We start from the raw sequence: 20,802 nt of genomic DNA on the forward strand, positions 1-20,802 counted from the left end.
AAGCCCCACCCTCAGGTCTTCACCTCGCTTTTGTCTGGATCCCCAGCAAAGCACCTGGCCCCATGAGGCTGTCTCCAGGACAATGAGTGGCAGTCTGAGATGAGATGATGAGGCAAACTGGAGCTGGTCTAAGAGACCACTGCACCAAGACCGAGGATGGGGCGCATGAGCCCGAGAATGACTGCACCTTGCCTGGAGTAAAGCCTGACGAGCTCGGCTGCTGAGGGCCTTCTCATGAGGGGCAGAGCAGGGAGGAGGTGGGCACCCAGCCACTGGCCAGGAGCAGCCCAGCCTGTCATCTCCCCCACCTGGAGCCCGTGCTGCTTATTGGTCCAGTCCCCTACCACCGTCCTCACTCCTGCTGCCTCTTGAGATCAACTGGGATGCTCAAGGAAAATACTGACATCTAGGTACAAGTAAATTGACCAGCCTCCCCACCTGGGGACTTTGTTTTTTAAAACTGTCCAGGAAACTCTGAGTCCAGGACTTTACAGCAGTGAATACCAGATCCAATGCATTAGGACACAGCAACTCCGGGCTTACAATCTGGAGCTCATGGCTTAATTTCAACCTCCACCACCAACCGTGTGAACTTGGCAAGTGCCTGGCCCTCCAGTCCACCAAATCATCTCTACAAGGGTAACATGGACACCATGATCTCCGATGTCCCTGCACTTGAGCACCCAACACTCTGAGCACCACTGCACGCCAGGCTCGGTCCTGGGTTCTGGGCATGAAGCCAGGGGCCAGCCAGGCACCCGTCTTCCAAGAGCTTATGCTCCCGTCAGCCCGCTCACCTCCACCTACTTCTCCTTTGGTAACTGCAAATCTAGGGGTCTGCTTCACTTATCTGGACAATAGCCCAGTTCAGAGAAACAGTATACTAACCAAAATGTTGAGCAAATAGAGGAGAATTTTCTGTAGGTCACTCTAGAGGACCTTAAAATTATGGAGATGAGGTTAGGTAGATAAGGTCAGTAGTCACTGGAGATAGGGAGATAATGGATTTTTCCAGAAATCTTCCTGTTAACACCAACACTGCAAAGACTATATCTTTATGTCCCATTCACACATATTCATTCCTAACAAGCACTGTTGCTACAGCTTTGAGGAGGGACTAACCACAATAATAATGATAATAAAGGGATTTCCTTTATTATTTCCTCACAGCAGGTGCTCATCCACTCTAGCAGCTGCCCATGCATTGGGAGCCACCCGGAGCTCCCCAGCCCACCTCTGCATCCTGCCCAAGGCCACAATTCCCACTCCCACACTTTCTCCCCAAACATTTACAACTCCTGATCTGGGCTACCAACTGGCATTCACTCCCACTGGACAGCAGCCACCTAACCCTAAACGTGCTCTGCAGAATTTGCTCTCCAAAGGCAGGACTGGGAAGGAATGATGTCACACCATTATGTCCACTCCAACCTTCCCACCAAACACACTTAAACAAAGGTCCTTGGAGCACTGACATCACCTCGAGCCCAAATGCTCCATTTATATTAAGATGATCTCTTGAATTAGAGAGAGCAGGGGCTGAGCTTATTTTAGGAAAAAAAAAAAAAACATTTCTGACCCAAATAATCTTAGAACAAAGATTTCAAGCACGCGAGAATCTATTATTTTCCCTAACTTTCTCAGGTGTTCAAAAGTGGCATTTTGATATTGTACTAAAAACTTGCATGCAATATTTTATTGACTCTTTAAATAAAATTCAATCCATAAAAATAAAAGAAAAACGGAAAAATGTGACCTGTCTTAGCAATCACCCAAGAATTACATTGCATGTAAAATACTACGATAGCTTCATGAACTTTCATCCATCAACCATGGAGATGGGCAAGGAAATATAACTGTCCTCATTTTATAGAGGTAATAACAAAGATAAAGATAGAAATATATCAATATAGAATTTTTTTAAAATGAACTATTCCTTGACTCAGGGGAGACCTGGCAGAGCAAATAATGGCAGGCGTTTAGCAGCGGGTGATTTTTCAACTAGAGGTTGTGGATTTCTGCACAATGTGGGCTGTCCTTCTGAGCATCATGCTTGGGGACAGCTAGAAAGAACCGCATCCACTGTGCTTGCCAAGAATAAGGGCACTGTCACTGTTAGTCAGCTTTTCACTGCTGTGACCAAAATACCTGATGGGAACACATGAAAGAAGGAAAGATTTATTTTAGCTCAAATTTCAGAGGTTTTAGTCTGTAGTTGGCCAGCTCACTGCCTGGGGTCTGAGGCAAGGTACAACTTCATGATGGAAGAAAGCTGCTCAGCTCATGGCAGCCAAGCAGAAGGCAGGGGAAGGGGCCAGGGACAAGACAGAGTCCCCAAGGTCACACCCCTGGTGACCTGCTCCTACAACCCCCACCTGCCTACAGTTTCCGCCATCTCCCAGTTGTCCATTCGGCCTCAATGGATTAATCCACTGTTGAGTCAGAGCCCCCATGATCCAGTCCCCGGAGCCCTACCTCCAAACACTGCTGCTCGGGGGACCAAGCCTTAGACACACGAGCTTCTGGGGGGCATTCAGATGCAAGCCATGACAGTCAGGTAGAAGACGGTCTTCTGATCCTCACAAAGAGAAGAAGCTGAAAGCATCTCTAACCACCATGCCTCCATTGCTGTCGGGTTGGTCCTTGGGCTTCACCAGGTTGCCGTTCTTAAGATGCCCCTGTGGTCCTGTTGCTGCCTCCCTGACCACTGCAGGGCTGCCCAGGGTGCAGTGTGGGCTGAAACCTGCCCAAGGCTCAGTGTGCCCGGTCTTTGCTGCCCTTTCACTCTCACCCAGGTTGTGCCCAGCCTGGAGCCCACCCTCTGCCAGGATGCCTGTGCCACAGGCTTTGCCTCCTGTCTCTCCAGCTGTCTGAACTCCTGCCCCATGAGTACATCTGGTGTCCATGACGGACAGGACTGTCTGCCTGGCACCTCCCTGGTCCGCCAGCCTGTGAGCTCCTGGCATCGAGGACTATTGTTCCTCTGCTCCCCACTGTACCCCGGCATGTTGTACAAGTCTGGATATACAGTAGGAGCTCAGAAACACTGGCCGAGTTCATAACAGCAGCACCAGCTAACATTTGTGGGGCCTCAACTGTGCCAGCGGTCACGCGCTAAGTGCCTGGAATACCAGGTAAAATCGTTGCTGGTGATGGAGAAATAATGGACACCCTCGTGAGGGGGCCTCCAGGAGGAGGAGAGGGAATGGCCTTTCCTCTGCGAGTCAAGCTGGCCAAACCCACACAAAGTGAACGTGTTCGGAGGCTCACTGAAACCCCTTTCCCCCAACAAAGAGCTGTCTCCAGGGTCTGAATGCAGGGTGGGCTGCAGGCTTGTCTATCTCAGGGGCCAGCAGGGGCCTGTCAGGCATGAATGCTGCTGCCAGAGGGGACTTGTGAATAGAAGGGGCTTCTTTGAATGAGACAGGAAGCGCATGGTCCCCCATATGGAAAAGCAGGACTGCCGGGTTTATACGGGCAAACGCTCTACGACATCATGGACTTTCACCCAGCTCCACTTTAGAGGAGCTACTTCCATTTTATGGAGGAGGAAACTAAGGAGAGTTTAGTGGTTGACCAGGTCACCAGGAGAGAGTGAGGAGGGACCTCTGGGGTGGCTCTTTCACTCCAGGGCTTGCAGGTCACCCACCATCGGACTGTTACCACATCCTCTGAATGGGTGTCCTTCGCCCTTTGTTCTGGCCCTGATCATGGACATGGCTTCCCGGGGCTTCTGAGAGCACTTGCAGGTTCAGGTGTCCATCAGGGTGAGTCTGGGCCCTACAAGTCACAAAACTTGAGTCTGTCAAGTATCATTTCTGGACTTCGGAAGCAGAGATGGCATTGAAGAGATAACAGCCCTGCCTGTGAGGTCAGCCACCACCTCAAGTGACACCTGGATCCCATCTGCCTACAGCCTCAGCATTTCTGCCACATGCACTAACTATCCATGGAGGGAGGCTGAAGAGGCACCACCTGGTTTTCCAGATCTGTCCTGGGATGACGGGGCCAATGACCAGGAGCCAGGGCTCCAGGCTGCAGGCTGAATTAACTGTGCTCACAGGTCACTGGGAATATATGTTTGCATTTTAAAGATTCATCTCTGTTTCTGCCTGGGGTTGCCATGAGTGTTTCAACAGAGTCCAAAGAGAGAGCTGTTGGGACAGTTCCAGACACTTAAAAATTCTATATGGGCACCTAGAAGACTTCCTCTAAGTTCATCAGGCTGGAAAAATGGAAGAGGCTGATACCTGTGGTCGTGCCCGTTGCCAGGCAGCGAGGACAACACAGGGAAGCTGCCGGAGCATGGGGTGACAGCTTCACACCAGAAGGTCTGCTGTTCAGATGGTCAGATCTCAAGACCATCAGCCTTAGGAGAAAGTGGGTCACTATGGCACTGCCAGGGATGATGTCATCTCTACCATGTCCTCGAAGGTTCTGTGCAGAACAGACCACACCAAGACTGCAATCACCCAGCAGGTGAGGTACATTTAGCTAAATGTGTATGTACACGCACACACAGGTGCAGACACACACGTATGACAAGTGCAAAGCAATTAAGAATGTACTTAGAAAAAGGCCAAAAGAATTATTCAATTCTTTGGAGAAAAAGGCAGACAAAAATTACTGGGAGAGGAAGACTCACATATTGTTTATCTAATTTTCCCATAACATTAATCAGAAATCTTAATTTAGTTCTGCACCATGGTATTTGATTAGTCAACCCCACAAGCCAGTCCTTTGGTGTTCTATGCAGTAGAGATGGATTTAAGCTTTGAGAAGGGCAGGAGCCCTGCCAACTGATGAATGAATACCAGCAAATGAACGGAGTATGTAGTATAGCGTCAAGAACTTTAATGTCAAATGCAAAAATGAAATGTAAAAACACACCCCAGGTTAAAATCCATTTTTCTGTCAGTAAGCAAGGATATCATATTTTCAACACTCAGCATTTAAACGTTGGAGGCAATCAATGTTCAAGTCTTTGCTTCTAAAAAGCCCTAATATCTGTTTCTAAATAGAGAGCTATAGATTATTTTTAGGGAATAAATCAAATTTGCATTACTGTAGAATTTTTTGAAAAGTCACTTAAGGTATAGCCTGAACTAGCAGATTTTTAAAAACATAACACTTTGTTTACTGGCTCAACCTAATAAAATGAAACATTGCCTCTTAAGCACAAAATGCACATTTATGTAACTGTGTATAGTAGACACAGAATGTGAGTGTATTTATGTATGTTCATGTAGGTATTGAAACTTAATTACAAATTCATTTGAAAAGCCCCACTCTCTAATATTTGTGTGTGCTTTCTCTATTTCCACTTATAAAATTTCGATACCAATGATTATACAAAAAAAGATGCCAACTCATCGAAATACTCAGCCAAGTCTTGTCTTTGGCAACCAAACGTGGTTGCTTTCCTTAAACTTGTTCCAATGACAGCATCCTCTACACATCCCTCTGGATTTCTACCCAACAAGGTCAGAGGGGAGAAGAAAACAAGTGCTCCCAGGGAGCAGAACAATCGCTCTTTGTGGACAGAAAACTGTGTCAGGCTTGGCCATCAAGAAACAGCGGTGTTTATTTTTGTGACCTACTGTGTACATATAGGAGAATGTAGAAAAGGAACCCGGAGATGAATGGCCCACACCCTCATAATCTGTTAAGGAAATGGCTTGCAGCCAACATCCTGGGGTACCCCTCCCCAGTTCTCCCATTGCCCCCACTGTACTTTAAATGATATCAAGGGCTTCTAAGGAGGTCAAGGTTGCCATCATGTATCAGAGTGTCATGAAGACCCTCCAGCGGTCACCAAATGCCATCTATGGCTCAGGACAAGGGGCTTTGTCTTCCCTTGGGCAATTACCATCCTGCCTCCCTCCCATCTTGGTGTCAGCCAAGAGCATCCTGCAACAGAGACCTCCCTCCTGTGGGTGCTCTGCACCATTCTTAGGTCTCCAGGGAACAGCACCACGTGGAAGGGGCCACCAAGTGGGGTTTGCTGGTCCACTAGAATACAACTAAATAAGAAAGCTTGGGAGGTCTCCATGGCTAAACGCAGCTTGTACCACAAGGTCCTCATGGAGGTCCTGAGTACAGTATCTGCCAGTGTGATAGAGGCGAGTGCATATCCAAGGCAGAAAGTTCCTGAGGCTGTCAACCTCAGCGAGGCCCAGTGAGCCTGACTTGTATCTGGTCCAGGGCTGGAACTTACCTTCAGATTATAGATGGGAGCACTCAGGACCAGAGAGGCCAATTCCAACCCCTCTGGTCCTGTAAGTCACATAATTTACCAGCGTTAGAGACTGCATGAGTCTTTCCCCTGGCCCAAGGCTTCTCCCTTAGACCACATAAATCTCCTTTCCCTTAAAAAAAAAAAAAATGTAAAGCTATTACGAGCATACAGTGTATTTCCTCAAATGATCATCTTCAGAATTTCTACCAACTGCTTTGAAAACAGAGCAAAATGCAAGAGAGCTACTTTGTCAGTGAGGACACGCTAGATATGTGGAGGAAATTAATTTATGTGTATTTTAGCAACTTTGGATTTTTTCTATAATGTGATCAGGAATAAGTCAGCTGATTAACTGATTTAATAACACATTGTCCTCTATGTCAATGATAATAGATTCCTACATGCAAAATCATTGGAAAAAAGCTGAAGTCTTGAATAACTAATTTTTCTAAATATAAAGTAGTTTGTATAACATCTGTACAGGTGATTTATGGTCCAGTGTGAAAATACAAGGCTCTTGGGTGAAGTGTTCATAGAATAGAAGGAGTGGTGGAATCCAATCACAATCATTACCTTACTTGTAAGACAATAAATTTGGCCCAAAATTTTAAACATATTAACTAAATTAAGGGGGATAATATAGTAAAATCTTAATGACATTTTACATTTATTTAACCTACCTGACTTTATTCATTTTGTTGATGTGAATGCACAAAACCATCAAGAATTTACTGAAAACATGAATAATTTTTTTTTTTAATTTTGTGAAAACCTCACATAAAACCCTTGTCTCACCCTGGAGCCTACTTGTCCCATGGGTGCTGCTGGGCGACTAATACTGCACAGGGGCCATCTCCACCAGAGCCTGTCAGAGCTTCAAAGACAATCATGAGACTGGCCAGCAATATCCGCCAGGCTGCTTGGAACAGAAGGAGTGGCCTTAGAAGGGCTATGGAAATAATTCTATGTAAATAAATTATCTCCTGAAATAACCCTCCTGCTGTGGGGTGGGGTGGGGGTCTCCTATTGTCCTCTATCTGCCCACATGGTTTTCATAAGGAAGAAAATCATAAAAAAATAAAGAGGCTCTTGTTCTGCACTCACACCCCAGCTCATCCCACAGTGCACTGTCCCTGTGCTGAGACGACGTGGGCACGTGATGGCCCGGTGGAGGGAACCCTCCTTCCTCTTCTCACGGTACCTGGGTAAGTGTAGTCACCACTGCATCTTCCCAGGAATTGGCTTTTTGATACCTGGGATGGATCAGCCCCATCCCCAGCCCCTTTTTGTATTTTGGAGACAGGGTCTCACTGAGTTGCTTAGCACCTCACCATTGCTGAAGCTGGCTTTGAACTTGCCATCCTCCTGCCTCAGCCGCTGGGATAAGCATGCGTCACCGTGCCTAGCTGCCACTGGTTTTTTGAGAAATAGAATTCCATTTTCCTTCTCCCTGAATGAAACAGTTTCTTCACTTTGCCATCACTGTGTGCATGGACAGAGCCTCCCAGGACAGACTACATCTAGGCTCCACTTCAGAGCCCTAGTTTTCCTGCCAGCAATTCCTGGTCCTGCTCCGACCCTGCGGCCTCTGTATCTAGCTATGCAGAATGCAGGGATGCTTTTGCCCCTAAAAGCACAAGAGAATGAGGGCCCTGCAGAGCAGTTAGTCTGTGTCCCATGTGCTGACAGCTGCTCAGGGAAGGCGGCGCATCTGTGTTGCTCCATGTGCCAAAGTTTCCTCTATTCCTTTTTGAGGCTGAATAATATTTCATTGAATGTACAACCATGATTTGTTTATCTGTTCCTCTGTTAAAGTACATTGGGTTGCTTCACTTTTTGGCTCTTGTAAATAATGCTGCTATGAACACTGGTGTCTGGATATCTGTTCAAGTCCCCACCAGGGTCCGGCCTAATAACGAAGGCTATTTACAACCAGAAATAAAGGGACACCACACACTGTCCATGAGTAATGAATGATGATTGGTAAATAACATCATATTATAGCTCATTATTATCACTAATTAAGCATGAACATTCAGTATAAATAAGAAACAAGTAAGAAGGAATCCAAAAAACAGAGACCTAATTGCCAAGTTTGAGTTTTTCCAAGCACATTATGAAGCATGGCCAACAACAGACAAGGGCTCCAATTCCATTCAGGGTAATGAGTTTGAAATAAACATTTCAGAAAAAAAGTCATCCAAAGTGTTGGTTTCCTGTGGCGTTATATCACAAGAATCCTGCAGAATCCGTGTCTATAAACTTTGTAAAATCATGTTGGCATTTCAATCTCAATGGAGAGCAAGTGTGACTGTCTTAAGGGATCACGAAAGTCTCGAGTGTCACACAGTCAGAGGTAACAACCAGGAAAGGTTACAGAGAGGCCGCCATTAACACGGTGGCCTGCACATCCTCTGTGCAGGGTTGGGGAGAGGGATCCTAAGGCCACGGGAGACTCTCTCCAGAAGAGAGTCTCAAGGGTCCACTGAGCAACCCACGGCCATGTGAGGGACGGTAGGAGTGGAAATCCACTTCTGTGTCAGTGACCCTTCCAAGCCCTGCTAACTTGAAGGGTCCACTTGCAAGCCCTACTCTCAAATTGGAACGAGGGAACACTCTTTTGAAAAGGTCAATCTCAACCAGCTCAGGCACTTTCAAGGTTATGTCAGGCTGGGGAACAAAAACTCTAAAAATGGTGCTCTGCCCTTTTCCAAAGTCTGTACCATCGGAGGTGACAGGAACTCACGGAATTCAGCTCTATTCAGGAAACAAAATCTAGCTTAATTAAAGGCATCTTAAATGTTAAGGGAGGCTGTCACTTAAATCTAAAGGAGTCTTTTCCAGTTAGACGATGGCTGAAGTCCGTGGGGCTGGCCTCAGTTTCACTGTGGACAGTTCCGCTCACAGCACTCACTCCTGGGCCTTCCTCTACTTATCAAACTGCAGAGGTGGTCCCAGGGCAGAGGACAGGGCTTATCACTGCCACAGCCATTGGGAAGCTGTGGTCACTCCCTGTAGGAAGGACATTCCCACAGCTGATGCTTCTGCTGAGACAGGACCCCACACTAGAAGGATCCATGGGCTGGTATTACCCAACCAGTCCCAGTGCTGCCCAAAATACTTCCCGAGATGATGGAAGGGTCCCTAGGTGGTTGCCAAGTACTTGCATTGTGGCTAGAGCAATCCAGGAACTGAAGTTTTAATTTTATTTTAAATTAACTTTAATTTGAATTGCCACATGTAGCTAGGGCCCTCCAAGAAAAATGAGAATCTATTTCTTTGGAAATTTGTAAAAAATACAGATCCCCAGGCTTTACAGCTGGGGGTTTGGGGTCAACAGTGGTCCCCATGCTGGTGCTGGTGGTCCAGGAGCAAGGCTCTAGACTTCCAGGACCTCAGGAGCCTCTAAATGACACACAGAATGAATTCAGACTCCAGGAAAGACTTGAAAGAGGGGATGGGTGCTGCGACGGAGATGGAGACCGGAGGCTCAGCCCTGGCTAAGGCTCCAGCTTAGAAATTAAATCAATCCACTGCCCTGGGTTGTCACAGCTCTGTAGCTACCTCAGGGCCATTGTTCATGCTCCTCCTGGTCCACCTACTGCAGACTGCTGCTCTCCAGCTCACAGTCACTAGCCACTTCTAAACTTAGGTCAGCTGCAGACAACCAAGACCCCACAAGGATGCCACTTTGATAGTTGCACATGACAGCCCTCTGCCAACCCCCTCCACAAGGGATTCTCTTTGGCCCCAATTTTTACCCTGCTACAAGATGCACAGGACCTGGTCACCACCATCCCATCCACATCTCTATGTCCCTGCCACTGCTCAAGGGCAAAACCTGGGTCCTTTTTCCAGGGCTCTTGATTCTGGTGAAACACGTCACCGCTCTCCCAGTGTTTAGTGTACAGGAACTATGCCTGACATCTCCCTTTCCATCACCCCCCCCCCCCGTTCCATCCTCACCATGCTCTGTCTATGCTGCTTCCTGGGCCCTCTAAACTACCCACACCTGTCCTCACACTCCCACTCCTCCAGCCACTCACTCTGCCCAGGACATCCACTCTTCTCCTCCTCCCACCTGCTCTTCCCATGCACCCAGGACGGTCTTTAAAAACTGAATCGCAGCTCATCATTGCCATGCTTAGAGGCCATTCTTCAGGGTGCACCACTGTCCTTGTGAAAAACATCCTCCTCAAGGTGCGGACGGCCCTGCAGGGCCTGGCTTCCTCTCCCTCTCTGTCCCACCACTCTCCTCCTTGCTCACTAGCACAACACCCTTCCTAGTCTCTGGAAAGCTCTTTCCTCCTCCCTCAGGCCCTTTACACATGCTCTTCTCTCTCTCTCTCTCTCTTCCCCCCCCCCCCCGCCCCACCCTCGCTTTCTTCTTCTTTACCTGGCTTGGCCCTATTCATTCACAGCTGAAATGCTACTTAATACCATGGCCTCCTTCTCCAGACAGGCAAGGGCCTGCACTTTCCTTCCTTGGCCTTGTGCATTACTGTCACCCAGTTATTGTTTTTGGTGATAATTTGTTTATTGTTGGGCTCTGTGACTCAACTACAAAAGAGGTGAAGATGCTGCTCACTTCTACCTCCAGGGTCAATTGCAATGTGGAAATAATTAAATGTCTCTGGGTAAATGATCAGGGAATAGAATGACAGCAATGAGCTCATTGTTGTGTTAATGTACTGCATGCAGGTTGGGCTGCTTCTGCAGGATGAGGCACAGAAAGGAATGGCACTACCCACTCCCTTTATTTCTGGTTATAAATAGCCTTCGTGTTGAAATCAGCTTCCTGATGTCAAGTCTGTAAAATGAAGATCCTCAGACACCATGAACCCAAAAGATGAACCTGGCCAATTCTGAAGGTCTTGTCAGCACTGAGACATTCAGCTATCTCCAAGACCTACAGGTAAAAAGTGGGCGTAGCCTGGTCATTATTTTAGAAGGTGTGAAGTTACTGGTGGGACTGCAAATTGGTGCAACCACTCTGGAAAGCAGTATGGAGATTTCTTAGAAAACTTGGAATGGAACCACCATTTGACCCAGCTATCCCAGTCCTCAGTCTATACTCAAAGGACTTAAAATCAGCATACTATAGTAATGCAGCTATATCAATGTTTATAGCAGCTCTATTCACAATAGCTAAACTGTGGAACCAACCTAGATGCCCTTCAATAGATCAATGGATAAAGAAACTGTGATATATATACACAATGGAATATTACTCAGCATTAAAAGAGAATAAAATTACAGCATTTGCAGGTGAATGGATGGAGTTGGATAATATCATGCTAAGCAAAGTAAGCCAATCCTAAAAAAACCAAAGGCCAAATGTGGGGCGAGGGTGTATGGGAAAAATAGAGGAACTTTGTGCAAAGGGGAGGGAGGGGTGGGGAGGGGAAACGAGGACAGGAAAGATGGTGGAATGAGATGGACATCATGACCCTAGGTACACGTATGACTGCACATATGGTGCAATGCTACATCATGTACAGCCAGAAAAATGAAAAGCTTTGCTACAATTGTGTACAATGAATCAAAATGCATTCTGCTATCATAGATACCTAATTAAAATAAATAAAATTAAAAAAAAATATCCTACCCCTAAGCCAGACATAGTGGTGTATGCCTATCAGCCCAAAATAAAATTAGAAAGGGCTGGGGATGTGGCTCAGTGGTTAAGTTCCCCTGGGTTCGATTTGTGTTACAAAATAAAATAAAATAAAAAGACCCTGACCCTGACCCTAGGGAGGAAAGGAAAGGAATGTCCAGGGGTGGCAACGAGAACACAGTCGGCCGTGGTTCTCAGTTCTCTCCAGTCCAGGGCCCACTGCACCATCCCACAGACATTTTGGTGGCTCTCACCTATCTCAGCAGCCACATTGTCTCCAGGGCTTTTACTGAGCTCTCAGGTCTCCTTCAAGAAATCACTAGCAAATATTTTCAGAACTTGAAACATACATTTATGTATGTATGTAGTATGTATGTTAACCCAAGCACAGGACTGCTTTATATCTATCCCACTAAATCTCATCTTGTTAGCTTTGGCCTGTTGATCCAAACTGCTGAAATCTCCATGATCCAGCTTGTGTCGCATGGAGCATAGTGATCCCCTAGCTTTGTGTTGCCAGGAAATGTTCAGGACACCTTTTTACATCTTCATAGAGCAGCTGACGAAACCGGGGGCCAGAGGAGGCCATGCACACAGCCCTGCACCAGCAGCATTAGCAGCAGCAGCCCAGCTGCCCGACACAGGTCCAGTCATTGTGAGTGATGGGCTAATATCCTCTGGACAGTCACTTAGCCAGCTCCTAATCCATCCAATGCCATCTCCATACTGGCCACGTCTCCCCATGCAGTACATGGTCATCTGAGATGATCTAAAACACATGCCCTACCAAACATTTATGTCCAACGTTTGTCAATTTTTAAATGTCCTTTCTACTATTGTTGTAGAATGTAGAGTAATTAAAGTTGCCCCTGAAGAGATGCCTGGTGTCATCATTCCAGACAGAACACAAGTCAGTGCTGAAGTTCTTCCAGCCCAGAGATACCCCGGAATATAAATCCAGGGGGCCGTGGCCTCCCCATGGCAACCGCCATCCACAGCGCCGGGAACCAGGCTCGAAGACCCAGTGCCCCCGGGCCTGAGAGACGCAGGCAGTGTGATGTACGGCCCTCACTTTTAATTACCCTAAACTGGAAATCGATGGCTGGGCTGGCCTGCCTGTCCAATAAAGCACCTGTGTGAGCAAGGGCCTGGGCATCCACAGGGATGGGGTGAGTTATGGAAGCGATAAACCAGCCTCCCTCCCTGGGCAGACGGCAGGAAGAAAAACGCTTCCCAGTGGGGGCGCGGGGAAGCTGTGTGTTCCTTTAAACATTCAATTATGCTATACGAACAGATCGTAAGTAAACAGCCGATCAGCACAAATTAGGGATGCCAGAAGGCAAATAAAACAGATTCCCTGAAACAACTATTATTAAAATTCGGCCCTGCTCCGTGGACTGCTTCACCATGGAAGAGTTTCCGGGCACGGATAATTAGGTGACTCTCTTTCAGCATTAGCTTCAGAGTATAGCTCCTATGACGTAAGGGACTCGGGCCACTTTTATTTAGGTTTTCATTTCTAAGTAGATTTTACATTAAAACAGATTCCTAGATATTCAAAGACAATCTTCAATAAGTAGGCCTATTTTGCCCTTTGGAAGTTTCTGGAAGTTTTTAAAGGCCTTGCAAAGTAGCCTTTCCCCTGTTTTCTCTTATGAACTGTGAATACTTCAACCTTCTTTTCAAGAATTTTCAAGCTTTTTATTTTCAAGTTTTTTCCCCTTCATAACAAAAGGATTTTTTTTCTAATCTTAAAGTAATATTTTCTTCTTATGAAACATTAAGACAATAAAAAAACTCTCACAATCGTACTACTCAGAGATCCATGTCATGTGTATGATTTTAAAATAAAAACTGACTACCTTGTAAACTATTTTCTAACATGATATTTATGTGGATTACACTATAAATTTCTTTGCAATGATTTAATTCTTCATCATTTTTAATTATTGAATAGTATTCTGCTCCAAAGCTGAGCTGTAATTTATTTAATTGAATTCCTATCAATGTACATCTAAGTAAAACATTCTGCAAAGAATATCCTTGAACCCAGGGCTGATTGCTGGCCCCAGGCACTGAAGCAGCACGTCAACCAGATTGGTCCATTGGATGACCTTCAGATTGGTCAGGGGCCGTTCAATTGGTCAGGCCTTTTTACTATACTGGTTGTTAAATATTTAAATAACCTCTGCTTATATTTTTTATCATTGGGTTCTTATAGCTTTATTTGAATAAGCTCTCTGAGTTGGTCCTATTGCACCAAAGGCTATGCAAATTAAAAATTATACTATAAACAAGTGATTTATACCTTTTATGTCTGATAGCATTAAAAGCTAGTAGCATAAAAGCATTCCATTTCACTTATAAAACTGTAAATTTTTTTTGGTATTCATTGCCTCAAAGGAATTTTCCATTTGTAATAACGAGTAGACTCTTTCAAAAACAATAGTCATACAGAAGTATTTTGGGAAATGCATTATTAAAATAGTAATATTGGCATGCTCTGACTATGAAAATATTACTTTTAACAGAATGCAATTCTTGAAATTGGTACAAGTACTATTACTAAATAAAGCTATAGGACATCATAGGAACATATTTAAACATGCTCCATGTGTGTGTGTTTTTTAAATGTCGGCTGACAAAGCAGTTGGGAAGAGAGAAATAAATTGAGAAGAGATGGTTTATGTTTTCAACTTTCCTAATGTCAAGATTATCTTATATGAAAGGCCCAGGATTGGAAGGAAGCACATTAACACACCTTTTAAAATAACATTTTATACTAATTAGTCCTTGTTCAATTGTCCACGTATATTTTACTATCTGCAGCTAACGGAAGATAAATCATTTTCTGAGGGAAGCATGAATGAGGCTATTAAGCCACTTTCCACACTCAGAGGACCCGAGGGGCTCTGAGAAATCATTTCTACCTGGAACAGCATGTCCTTCACGTAGCTAAATGAAGACGTAGGATATAAAATCACACAAAGTCTACAATCTCAGAAAGACAAAAGCAGCAGAGACTTATTTTTGAGAAAATCATCTGCATTAGCATGCGCCATGTCAACCAGGGTCATGCTCAGTCGAAGGAATATATATTTTTTTAATTCTTTGTTCCTTTTTTTCCCCTTATGGTGTTCAATTTTTTGCTGGTGTTCCTTTTATAGTAAAAACAAATAACTTCAGGATTTTATTAAGGCTATTTCCTCTCCTCTACCTGCAATACCACCTACAAAGTTTAGGATCAGCCTCCCCCATGCTGGGCACCATGTCCCTGCCTAAGAATAGGGTTGGTCACAATACAGCTGCCAATCATGGCAGTGCCTCTGAGGGCATGCAGCCCAGAGGGAAGCCCTCTCTCTGCTCTTTCAAGGAATACCTAGCTTCCTCCATGGAGATATTTTCAGAAACACATAAGAACAGTAATTTAAATTAGACAAAGAGGAATGAAGGGAAGGGACAGAGGATGGGAATAGGAAAGACAGTAGAATGAATAGGATACGACTTTTCTGTGTTCTTATATGGATACACAACCAATGTAACTCCACATCATGCACAACCACAAGAACGGGATCCTAAGTTACAACACATATAGGTAGAATATTTCAGAATACACTCTAACCTCTTGCTTATTTAAAATGAACAAATAAAAATAAGAAAATAGAAGCAACATTTATAAAAATTTAAATGCCCCATAATATTCTTACATGAAAGCCAAAAAAAGAAAGACCATGAAAGTATTGATTTTCCTAAGAGAGCCATCAGAAGCAGCACACAGTTCACATGTTCAGTATGTGTGCTGGAATCTCTATTTGAAGATCATGGGCACCAGAAATGCTAAAACACATCACTCATTTATTATTTACAAAGCTTTAGATACATCTAATGGCGAGGGGTGCACATGTAAGGTAAAATATAAAGAGGCATTTTTGCTCTATTTTCAAGTTCTGAATAAAGTTTAGTAAATATTGTCTCTACCACACAAATAAACAGTATCATTCTTCAAAAACATATACATTGAGAGAGAGGCAGGTTGTGGATCCCGAGGAGGAGGGTACATGATTTTATGTGACTCTAAGTACCCATGGCAAGAGATGCCAAATGCTAGGGTGGCCTTTGGTGGTCTCTTTCCTCTGACTTGCTCAGTACTCGCAAATCACAGTTCTGATGTCAATAAGTTGGTCTGACTTTTTACATAAAGATGCTAATTTGTGTTTGCATGATTCTCTCTCTCTCTCTCTCTCTCTCTCTCTCTCTCTCTCTCTCTCTGGAATGCCTTCCAGAGGATTCCCATCCACACTGCCATTTCAGCAAAAATGGGTGAGAAGAAACCCACACACTGAAAGGGTGAACGGCCATTTAGCATCAAGCACTGGGAAGTTGACCGACACCTCCACCTGCAGATGCTGTCCAGAAGGCCTTCCTAACTGGGTGCTGATCAAAGGGAATGTGAAGGGCCTCTCAGAGCTGAGGAATTTGTGGGGACAGCCAGAGCATAAGAACTGACACCAACAGCTTCTCTGGGAGGCCATGCAAAATATGAAGTGTTACCCATGTGCTCCGGAATAAAACAAAAGACCATTTATATAATTTTTCCAGGAAAGAGTAAAATTTGTAAGTAAATAAATAAAGTTAATACCTGAGGATACGAGCTTTGAAAGATAAAATAAATTCTTGGTATTTCCTAGGGACGAAAGAGTTTCTACCTGTTTGAAGCTGTCACACAACTTGGAAACTGACCTATGGACACTCTGAATGAGCAGGGGATGCTTAAATTCTTCCCTTGAAAAATCAGACTGAACCAAAGAAACATCTGAACAATGAGAAAACCTGCTGAGTTACCAAGTTCTTTCTTAGAGTGATAAAATTCTTTATTTTTCCTCTGGGTAACTGTTTAAAGTTAACTTCATCCTCAAATCTGAATCTGGATTACAGACCCATGCACAGAGTCCTGCTTCTCTAAACACCAACATAAATTACACAGCACTTCCCCGTCCACGCTGTCTTAACTTTGTCCTGTCATGCCATAAACAAGGATTAGCTTGACTTACTCATTTCTTTCCAGATTTATGACCAGTTCTCTGCTTTCCAATTGCATTCGAACATTCAACACTTCTGGATGATCCTGAAAGATAAACAAGAGGGGTTGGTTGAGAAACATTTGGCTCTGACTTACCAATATCAGGCTATGCGCCTCTGGCAGTCAGCAGAGGGAGAAAAATCCACGTTCCCCTTTGGAACATTTGGAGACTTCAAGTACAGAAGAGCAGAGGAGCAGCTGGAAATGTGACACCAGGCCCTGACATGGCCTCTCCACCCTTTCCTTCCATCACATACCCTAGGGCCCCTTCTGCATCGCACACGGCCCATGGATTCCTTCCCGGATCCTCCTTGTCTCTGTGAAGGGTACCTTCCTTTCCCCAGCTGCTCATAGGAGAAACTAGAAGGTAAACTTTTTAATTACCTTGTGGCCCCTTCACCCTCACCAACTCCATCTAATCCAAGAGGAAGTCCTGTTGAGCAGCTCCTGAAGTTCCAGTCCTAGGGACCAGCTCAACCACCATCGTCTCTCACCCTGGACTCCTGCAAAGCCTTCCAATTTCCTCCTTGTCCACCTGTGCTCTCTTCCTCTTCATTCCCAATAACAGTGGAGGGATACCTTTAAAATCACCACCTGATCAATCCACCCCTGCTTAAAACAAACCACACTGATAAGACACCCACGCTTTAGCACGGTCTGGAGCTCACCTGCCTCCACATCCACCTACATGGCATTCTCCTCGCTCACCTGGTGCTAGCCCAGGCCTTGCGAGGTCCTCTCCCAAGAATTGAGGTGCAGTCCGTTCCTAAGGATGAGGTCCACCTAAGAAAAGCCAAATGCCATCGCAGCCCTGTGCACAAATTAATGTTTCTTAGCACTTTAGGAAAAGTGTGGGGGAGGCACCCCTGGGACAGGCACCGCTGCCTTGTGGGCCTCTGGGTCTGATCATCAGCCCAGTATGAGCACCACAGGTGACCACTGCCTTGCGGAACACGGCCACCCTCCTCAAGTCAGAGCTGACTTCAGTGGCATTGGCTCTGCCTGCCTTTGCTTTGTGAATTCTTTGGGTTCTCTGCTTTTATGAGAGCTATGAGAATAAAACGTTTATATGTAATTTTCTAATATTCTGTATTTGAAAGGCAGTATTACTACAAGAGTCCAAGGGACATTTTAAAAATACCATGTTTCAACTAGATGACGAATTAACCACCCATATGTGACACTTAAGACAAAAGGAACTGCAAATTCCAAATAGCCAACATTAAAAAATTAGTTAAAAATGAAACAAAATGTGAAAAAACCCACAAGTGAAGATTCCATGAGTTTTGGAGAAATGACAAAGCCTACGTTAACTAGTACACATAACTAGGGTGGAATTATAAAGCCCCCATTGTTAGCGTGGCCCTCTGACATCTTCTTGTGGCCTTACTGTGTCTAACACGGTAGCCACCAGCCACATATGGCCATTTAAATTTAAACAAAATAACATTCAGTTCATTGGTCGCACCAGATGCATTTTAGAACTCAGCAGCTGCATGTAGTGAGCAGACAGCACAGATGTGGAACCCTTGCACCTGCACAGAAAGGTCTTTTATTTTATTATTTATATATGACAGCAGAATGCTTTACAATTCTCATTACACATGTAGAGCACAATTTTTCATATCTCTGGCTGTATACAAAGTATATTCACACCAATTCGTGTCAGACAGCCTGAATGAGGGAAAAGACCCTCACCTGCAGGGTCCATTTGCTTCCCGAGTGGGGTCTTCAGGGAGCATCAGCAGGTGCAAACCCAAGGTTAGGGTTTCATGAGCCTGGAGGTGGCTCTCCTACTTAACTATCATCATCCAAATAAATTATTATCTTCCACATCATATGGATCTACACATTGTAATGATTTAAAATAATATCCTTTTAGTTGATGGATGATATTATTTTAAATAATGACTTGAACTAGAGAGTTAAACAGGTGAATTCACATATATATGAAATATTTGTGCACTTTTCTGGGTTTTAGATAGTATTTTTAAAATGGATTTTTAATTTTTTTTTTTTACACAAACACAGTTCTCAGTTTTTGTATTTTTACACTGTCTGGTGTTTATAAGAACTGCATGGATTTCTGGTGTTTGCTGAACTTTTAAAAATTAATATTACTATTCAATCCCATGTAACATTAAACACACACCACATCCTTGTAACAGTTTGTAGAAATGTTTTTTGTTTTGTGTCAGGGATTTTTCCCTATATACTCACTGACCCTCAGATTTAATTACCAACACTTACACCATGCTTACCAACACTTCATGAGTAATACAAACTCATTAATCATATCTTAGAAAAACAAGATTATTAATTAGTTTATAATAAAATATTAAAACAAAAATGTCTCAACATTCTGTCAAGAGGTGCCCAAACACCATATGTATGTATCTTCATCTAACTGTTTTGCATGTGTGTATATATAAATATTACTTTAGTTACAAATTGCATTTGCCTAAGATATTGACACGCAAAGCACTGTCTTAAAGAGAAATCCTGACAATTGTATTTGTAAATAAAAATAAAGTGCTAGGGATATAACTCAGGGATAGAGCAAGTGCTTACCATATATAAAGGTCTGAATTTGATCCCCAACACTGCCAATAAATAATTTGCAGCACCCTTTAACCTGAAATAAGTGAGCTATTTAAATATCAATATTTGTGATAATTCTACATAAAGTACCTACATCAACGTCATGCCAACGTCAACATGTTTCGAAAAAATACATTCCCCCCCAGAAAGATGAGAAAATGTCTCTGTGTATATCTTAGTGGATGTATAGAGAGTAGAAGAGAAATCCAGTGGAGACAGGGAACAGAGAGCTACTTTATTTCAAAACCACTAATTGCATTAGACCTCTTAGCTTAAAAGCATGCATTCATTCCATTTTCTCTTGATTGTTAGCCACTGGAGATAATGAACTGGTGCTGGTGAAATACACCATTTCTATTTTTTAAAATGATATATTGATTATCCTAATGGAACTGTGTCTTGTGCTGAAGACCTAAAGAACTGCATTTGCTGAATAAATCCATTAAGTGCTAATCAATAGACTAGAGGCATTTGGGCAATAATTATAATTCTATCTTTTAAGTTTGGAAAAATAAATCTGAAGGAGTATATAAAATGTGTGTGGCTTTAGAAAACAACAATAAAATAATTGCCAGGGCACTTCCCACCTAGCTGAAAGCAAAATATAACCAAAATCTCAGAAGCCCTCTGGGTATGTCCGGGTGGGCCCTCTGGGGTGGGGGTGTGCTTATCTCTGCCTTATTAGTGGATAAATGTTCCATCACTCCATATCCTTCTGAATGTCTGGCAAAACGTTAACGTCCGTCAAGACCAATCTGCTGAGCATGATCTTGTGCCCATGGGTTTCAGCGTCTGCGTCCCTGGTTAGTAACATCTTGCGTTCCTGGGAGCCCTGGCTCTCCTCTTTGGGAAAGGCCAGCTCATGCTTTGACCCTGGCCCTTCCTCCAGTCTCTGTCCATTGTCTTGTCCTGTTAACTTGTATCTTCTGGATGCTACTCCCCCGTCTGTTACATGGGTCACAGATCCTCCTGGAGTGTCGTGTCCTTTCACCCCCTTTCCTGTGTGAAAGAGCGACGTCATCCCTTAGCCATGCTAACGAAGAGAAGAAGAGAGAGAACACAAATTACTAGCATACGGGATGAAAAAGGCAATATCACAACAGACACTTCAGAAATACAGAAGACAATTAGAAATTATTTTGAATCCTTATACTCCAATAAAATAGAAGATAGTGAAGGCATAGATAAATTTCTTAAGTCAGATGATCTGCCCAGATTGAGTCAGGAGGATATAGACAACCTAAACAGACCAATAACAATAGAGGA

At 44.1% G+C, this 20,802-nt stretch overlaps 1 protein-coding gene across 1 annotated transcript in view; it reads right to left on the reverse strand.

Annotated features, from left to right (window-relative positions):
* ADAM12 (ADAM metallopeptidase domain 12) overlaps nt 1-20,802 on the reverse strand; it is a 330,028-nt gene that overhangs the window by 214,685 nt on the left and 94,541 nt on the right. The window contains exon 3 of the mRNA XM_081267967.1: nt 16,907-16,980. Coding sequence (XP_081124093.1) covers nt 16,907-16,980 — 74 coding nt within the window. The remainder of the gene's footprint in view (nt 1-16,906; nt 16,981-20,802) is intronic.

Source organism: Spermophilus citellus (assembly GCF_964194105.1).
Source record: "Spermophilus citellus genome assembly, chromosome: 15".
Taxonomy (NCBI): Eukaryota; Metazoa; Chordata; class Mammalia; order Rodentia; family Sciuridae; genus Spermophilus; species Spermophilus citellus.